This window comes from Procambarus clarkii, chromosome 55 (genome assembly GCF_040958095.1).
Source record: "Procambarus clarkii isolate CNS0578487 chromosome 55, FALCON_Pclarkii_2.0, whole genome shotgun sequence".
In the NCBI taxonomy this organism is placed as follows: Eukaryota; Metazoa; Arthropoda; class Malacostraca; order Decapoda; family Cambaridae; genus Procambarus; species Procambarus clarkii.
In genome coordinates, this window is record NC_091204.1 from 11,393,724 (window position 1) to 11,401,741 (window position 8,018).

The 8,018-nt window shown below is 56.1% G+C and overlaps 1 protein-coding gene across 1 annotated transcript; it reads right to left on the minus strand.

Moving 5' to 3' along the window:
• Window positions 1–5,985: 5,985 nt before the first annotated feature.
• Window positions 5,986–6,630, minus strand: LOC138352879 (postacrosomal sheath WW domain-binding protein-like). Its single transcript, XM_069305432.1, has one exon. The coding sequence runs from the start codon at window positions 6,628–6,630 to the stop codon at window positions 5,986–5,988; it is 645 nt and encodes a 214-aa protein (XP_069161533.1).
• Between the last annotated feature and the right edge of the window lie 1,388 nt (window positions 6,631–8,018).

Consider the following 8,018-nt stretch of genomic DNA (forward strand, 5'->3'; position numbering starts at 1 on the left):
CACCTGGGGCTCTATCTGGTCGCCTCTGGTCGCCTGGGGGCTCTATCTGGTCGCCTCTGGTCGCCTGGGGCTCTATCTGGTCGCCTCTGGTCGCCTGGGGCTCTATCTGGTCGCCTCTGGTCGCCTGGGGGCTCTATCTGGTCGCCTCTGGTCGTCTGGGGCTCTATCTGGTCGCCTCTGGTCGCCTGGGGGCTCTATCTGGTCGCCTGGGGCTCTATCTGGTCGCCTCTGGTCGCCTGGGGGCTCTATCTGGTCGCCTGGGGGCTCTATCTGGTCGCCTGGGGCTCTATCTGGTCGCCTGGGGCTCTATCTGGTCGCCTGGGGCTCTATCTGGTCGCCTCTGGTCGCCTGGGGGCTCTATCTGGTCGCCTCTGGTCGTCTGGGGCTCTATCTGGTCGCCTCTGGTCGCCTGGGGGCTCTATCTGGTCGCCTCTGGTCGCCTGGGGGCTCTATCTAGGTCGCCTCTGGTCGCCTGGCGGCTCTATCTGGTCGCCTCTGGTCGCCTGGGGGCTCTATCTGGTCGCCTGGGGCTCTATCTGGTCGCCTCTGGTCGCCTGGGGCTCTATCTGGTCGCCTCTGGTCGCCTGGGGGCTCTATCTGGTCGCCTCTGGTCGTCTGGGGCTCTGTCTGGTCGCCTCTGGTCGCCTGGGGCTCTATCTGGTTTCCTCTGGTCGTCTGGGGCTCTATCTGGCCGACTCTGGTGGCCTGGGGACTCTATCATGGTCAACTCTGGTCGCTTGCTGGCTCTATCTGGTCGACTCTGGCGCTATCTGGTCGACTCTGTTGGCCTGGGTGCTCTATGTGAAGTACACAGCACACAGTACACAGTACACGGTACACGGTACACAGTACACAGCACACAGTACACGGTACACGGTACACGGTACACAGTACACTGTACACGGTACACAGTACACAGCACACAGTACACGGTACACGGTACACAGTACACTGTACACGGTACACGGTACACGGTACACAGTACACGGTACACAGTACACTGTACACAGCACACAGCACACGGTACACAGTACACAGTACACGGTACAAGGTACACAGTACACTGTACACAGTACACAGTACACAGTACACAGTACACTGTACACAGTACACTGTACACGGTACACAGTACACGGTACACAGTACACTGTACACAGTACACTGTACACGGTACACAGTACACGGTAAACGGTACACAGTACACGGTACACAGTACACAGTACACAGTACACGGTACACAGTACAAGGTACACAGTACACGGTACACAGTACACGGTACACAGTACACGGTACAAAGTACACGGTACACCGTACACGGTACACAGTACACGGTACACAGTACACAGTACACGGTACACAGTACACAGTACACGGTACACAGTACACGGTACACGGTACACAGTACACGGTACACAGTACACGGTACACAGTACACTGTACATACTACACAGTACACGGTACACAGTACACGGTACACAGTACACAGTACACGGTACACAGTACACTGTACATACTACACAGTACACGGTACACAGTACACTGTACACAGTACACGGTACACAGTACACAGTACACAGTACACGGTACACAGTACACGGTACACGGTACACAGTACACGGTACACAGTACACTGTACATACTACACATTACACGGTACACTGTACACAGTACACAGTACACTGTACACAGTACACTGTACATACTACACAGTACACGGTACACAGTACACAGTACACAGTACACGGTACACAGTACACGGTACACTGTACACAGTACACAGTACACAGTACACAGTACACGGTACACAGTACACAGTAGACAGTACACAGTACACGGTACACAGTACACAGTACACGGTACACAGTACACGGTACACAGTACACGGTACACAGTACACAGTACACGGTACACAGTGCACAGTACACGGTACACGGTACACCGTACACAGTACACGGTACACAGTACACAGTACACAGTACACAGTACACGGTACACTGTACACAGTACACGGTACACGGTACATAGTGCACGGTACACAGTTCACCGTACACAGTACACTGTACATACTACACAGTACACGGTACACAGTACACGGTACACAGTACACAGTACACGGTACACTGTACACAGTACACGGTACACAGTACACAGTACACGGTACACGGTACACGGTACACAGTACACGGTACACAGTACACCGTACACAGTACACGGTACACCGTACACGGTACACAGTACACCGTACACAGTACACAGTACACGGTACACCGTACACGGTACACAGTACACGACGCTATTTCCTTCTCTTAAACAACGCTTACGGTGAATTATTTATACCCCCCCCCCCCCCACTGTGTCTCAGAGACAAGGCTCCGTCATAGTTGGCAGTTACGGTGATAAATTATTCTTCGTTATTGACTGTGATGCAACGGTGAGTTATGTCTAGGGGAGGGGGAGGGGGGTCCTTCACTACACCCCTCAGTCACCACACCTAGACACAGTACCCCTAGACACCCCAGTCACTACACCTAGACACAGTACCCCTAGACACCCCAGTCACTACACCTAGACACAGTACCCCTAGACACCCCAGTCACTACACCTAGACACAGTACCCCTAGACACCCCAGTCACTACACCTAGACACAGTACCCCTAGACACCCCAGTCACAACACCTAGACACAGTACCCCTAGACACCCCAGTCACCACCCCCCAGTCACTACACCTAGACACAGTACCCCTAGACACCCCAGTCACTACACCTAGACACAGTACCCCTAGACACCCCAGTCACTACACCTAGACACAGTACCCCTAGACACCCCAGTCACTACACCTAGACACAGTACCCCTAGACACCCCAGTCACTACACCTAGACACAGTACCCCTAGACACCCCAGTCACAACACCTAGACACAGTACCCCTAGACACCCCAGTCACCACACCTAGACACAGTACCCCTAGACACCCCAGTCACCACCCCCCAGTCACTACACCTAGACACAGTACCCCTAGACACCCCAGTCACTACACCTAGACACAGTACCCCTAGACACCCCAGTCACTACACCTAGACACAGTACCCCTAGACACCCCAGTCACTACACCTAGACACAGTACCCCTAGACACCCCAGTCACTACACCTAGACACAGTACCCCTAGACACCCCAGTCACTACACCTAGACACAGTACCCCTAGACACCCCAGTCACAACACCTAGACACAGTACCCCTAGACACCCCAGTCACCACACCTAGACACAGTACCCCTAGACACCCCAGTCACCACCCCCCAGTCACTACACCTAGACACAGTACCCCTAGACACCCCAGTCACTACACCTAGACACAGTACCCCTAGACACCCCAGTCACTACACCTAGACACAGTACCCCTAGACACCCCAGTCACTACACCTAGACACAGTACCCCTAGACACCCCAGTCACTACACCTAGACACAGTACCCCTAGACACCCCAGTCACTACACCTAGACACAGTACCCCTAGACACCCCAGTCACTACACCTAGACACAGTACCCCTAGACACCCCAGTCACCACACCTAGACACAGTACCCCTAGACACCCCAGTCACCACACCCCAGTCACTACACCTAGACACAGTACCCCTAGACACCCCAGTCACTACACCTAGACACAGTACCCCTAGACACCCCAGTCACTACACCTAGACACAGTACCCCTAGACACCCCAGTCACTACACCTAGACACAGTACCCCTAGACACCCCAGTCACTACACCTAGACACAGTACCCCTAGACACCCCAGTCACTACACCTAGACACAGTACCCCTAGACACCCCAGTCACTACACCTAGACACAGTACCCCTAGACACCCCAGTCACTACACCCCAGTCACTACACCTAGACACACCCCAGTCACCACACCTAGACACACCCCCAGTCACTACACCTAGACACACCCCCCAGTCACTACACCTAGACACACCCCAGTCACTACACCTAGACATCCCCTAGTCACCACACCTAGACACACCCCAGTCACTACCCCCCAGTCACTACACCTAGACACCCCCTAGTCACCACACCTAGACACACCCCCAGTCACTACACCTAGACACACCCCCAGTCACTACACCTAGACACACCCCCAGTCACTACACCTAGACACACCCCCCCCAGTCACTACACCTAGACACCCCCTAGTCACCACACCTAGACACACCCCCAGTCACTACACCTAGACACACCCCCCAGTCACTACACCTAGACACACCCCAGTCACTACACCCCAGCCACCACACCTAGACACCCCACAACTACACCCCAGTCACCACCCCTAGACACCCCACAACTACACCCCAGTCACCACACCTACACACCCCACAACTACACCCCAGTCACCACACCTAGACACCCCACAACTGCACCCCAGTCACTACACCTAGACACACCCCCCCAGTCACCACCCCTACACACCCCTCAAACTACACCCCCATCTTGCCCCTCACACTATATGACAAAATTACCTCCAATTCTTCCCAAGGGGAATCTGAACACTTTGTGACTCAACTTTGACTCAATTGTATTATAATACACCGTAACTGTTGTATTTTAATACACCATAATTCCTCCACTTGGCAGCCGTCCCGTCGTCTGAATATGACACTGACACTGTGGCAACCTTGGCATTGACAATCGACTCGTCCCGGGGTTCGAGGCCCCCTGTTGCGTGAGGCTCGTGAATCACTCATGAATCAGGAAGAAGCTACTCAACTCTGGTGTGAGTTACTGTCCGGATTATGCGTCAGTGACTGTCCGGATTATTCGTGAGTCACTGTCCGGATTATGCGTCAGTGACTGTCCGGATTATGCGTGAGTCACTGTCCGGATTATGCGTCAGTGACTGTCCGGATTATGCGTGAGTCACTGTCCGGATTATGCGTGAGTGACTGTCCGGATTATTCGTGAGTTACTGTCCGGATTATGCGTCAGTGACTGTCCGGATTATGCGTGAGTGACTGTCCGGATTATGCGTGAGTGACTGTCCGGATTATTCGTGAGTTACTGTCCGGATTATGCGTGAGTGACTGTCCGGATTATGCGTCAGTGACTGTCCGGATTATGCGTGAGTCACTGTCCGGATTATGCGTCAGTGACTGTCCGGATTATGCGTGAGTCACTGTCCGGATTATGCGTGAGTGACTGTCCGGATTATGCGTGAGTCACTGTCCGGATTATGCGTGAGTGACTGTCCGGATTATGCGTCAGTGACTGTCCGGATTATGCGTGAGTCACTGTCCGGATTATGCGTCAGTGACTGTCCGGATTACGCGTCAGTCACTGTCTGGATTATGCGTGAGTGACTGTCCGGATTATGCGTGAGTCACTGTCCGGATTATGCGTGAGTGACTGTCCGGATTATGCGTGAGTTACTGTCCGGATTATTCGTGAGTCACTGTCCGGATTATGCGTGAGTGACTGTCCGGATTATGCGTGAGTCACTGTCCGGATTATGCGTGAGTGACTGTCCGGATTATGCGTCAGTGACTGTCCGGATTATTCGTGAGTTATTGTCTGGATTATGCGTGAGTGACTGTCCGGATTATGCGTGAGTCACTGTCCGGATTATGCGTGAGTCACTGTCCGGATTATGCGTGAGTCACTGTCCGGATTATGCGTCAGTGACTGTCCGGATTATGCGTGAGTTACTGTCCGGATTATGCGTCAGTGACTGTCCGTAATTGTTCGGTTCATCCGGATATTGATCGGTTCATCCGGATATTGATCGGTTCATCCGGATATTGATCGGTTCGTCCGGATATTGATCGGTTCGTCCGGATATTGATCGGTTCATCCGGATATTGATCGGTTCATCCGGATATTGATCGGTTCATCCGGATATTGATCGGTTCATCCGGATATTGATCAGTTCGTCCGGATATTGATCAGTTCGTCCGGATGGGAGGGCCCCACTAGCCACAGGAGGGCCCCACTAACCACAGGAGGGCCCCACTAACCACAGGAGGGCCACCAGTGACCACAGGAGGGCCACCATTAACCACAGGAGGGCCCCAGTGACCACAGGAGGGCCATCATTGACCTCAGGAGGGCCACCAGTGACCACAGGAGGGCCACCATTGACCACAGGAGGGCCACCATTGACCACAGGAGGGCCACCATTGACCACAGGAGGGCCACCAGTGACCACAGGAGGGCCACCATTAACCACAGGAGGGCCACCATTAACCACAGGAGGGCCACCATTGACCACAGGAGGGCCATCATTGACCTCAGGAGGGCCACCATTGACCACAGGAGGGCCACCATTGACCACAGGAGGGCCACCATTGACCACAGGAGGGCCACCATTGACCACAGGAGGGCCACCATTGACCACAGGAGGGCCACCATTGACCACGGGAGGGCCACCATTGACCACAGGAGGGCCACCATTGACCACAGGAGGGCACCATTGACCACAGGAGGGGCCCATTGACCACAGGAGGGCACCATTGACCGCAGGGGGGCCACCATTGACCACAGGAGGGCCACCATTGACCACAGGAGGGCCACCATTGACCACAGGAGGGCACCATTGACCACAGGAGGGCCCCAGTGACCACAGGGGGGCCACCATTGAACACAGGAGGGCCCCAGTGACCACAGGAGGGCCCCAGTGACCACAGGAGGGCCCCAGTGACCACAGGAGGGCACCATTGACCGCAGGGGGGCCACCATTGACCACAGGAGGGCCACCATTGACCACCGGAGGGCCACTATTGACCGCAGGGGGGCCACCATTGACCACAGGAGGCCACCATTGACCACAGGAGGGCCACCATTGACCACAGGAGGGCCCCAGTGACCACAGGGGGGCCACCATTGACCACAAGAGGGCCACCATTGACCACAGGAGGGCCACCATTGACCACAGGAGGGGCCCATTGACCACAGGAGGGCCACCAGTGACCACAGGAGGGCCACTATTGACCACAGGAGGGCCACCATTGACCACAGGAGGGGCCCATTGACCACAGGAGGGCCCCAGTGACCACAGGAGGGCCACCATTGACCACAGGAGGGCCCCAGTGACCACAGGAGGGCACCATTGACCGCAGGGGGGCCACCATTGACCACAGGAGGGCCACCATTGACCACAGGAGGGCCACTATTGACCGCAGGGGGGCCACCATTGACCACAGGAGGGAAACCATTGACCACAGGAGGGCCACCATTGACCACAGGAGGGCACCATTGACCACAGGAGGGCCCCAGTGACCACAGGAGGGCCCCAGTGACCACAGGAGGGCCACCATTGACCACAGGAGGGCCACCATTGACCACAGGGGGCCACCATTGACCACAGGAGGGCCCCAGTGACCACAGGAGGGCCACCATTGACCACAGGAGGGCCACCATTGACCACAGGAGGGCCCCAGTGACCACAGGAGGGCCCCAGTGTCCACAGGAGGGCCACCAGTGACCACAGGAGGGCCACCAGTGACCACAGGAGGGCCCCAGTGACCACAGGAGGGCCCCAGTGACCACAGGAGGGCCCCAGTGACCACAGGAAGGCCCCAGTGACCACAGGAAGGCCACCATTGACCACAGGAGGGCCACCATTGACCACAGGAGGGCCACCATTGACCACAGGAGGGCCCCATTGACCACAGGAGGGCCACCATTGACCACAGGAGGGCCACCATTGACCACAGGAGGGCCACCATTGACCACAGGAGGGCCCCATTGACCACAGGAGGGCCCCCATTGACCACAGGAGGGCCGCAGTGACCACAGGAGGCCCCACTAACCACAGGAGGGCCCCAGTGACCACAGGAGGGCCACCATTGACCACAGGAGGGCCACCATTGACCACAGGAGGGCCACTATTGACCACAGGAGGGCCCCAGTGACCACAGGAGGGCCCCAGTGACCACAGGAGGGCCCCCAGTGACCACAGGAGGGCACCATTGACCGCAGGGGGGCCACCATTGACCACAGGAGGGCCACCATTGACCACAGGAG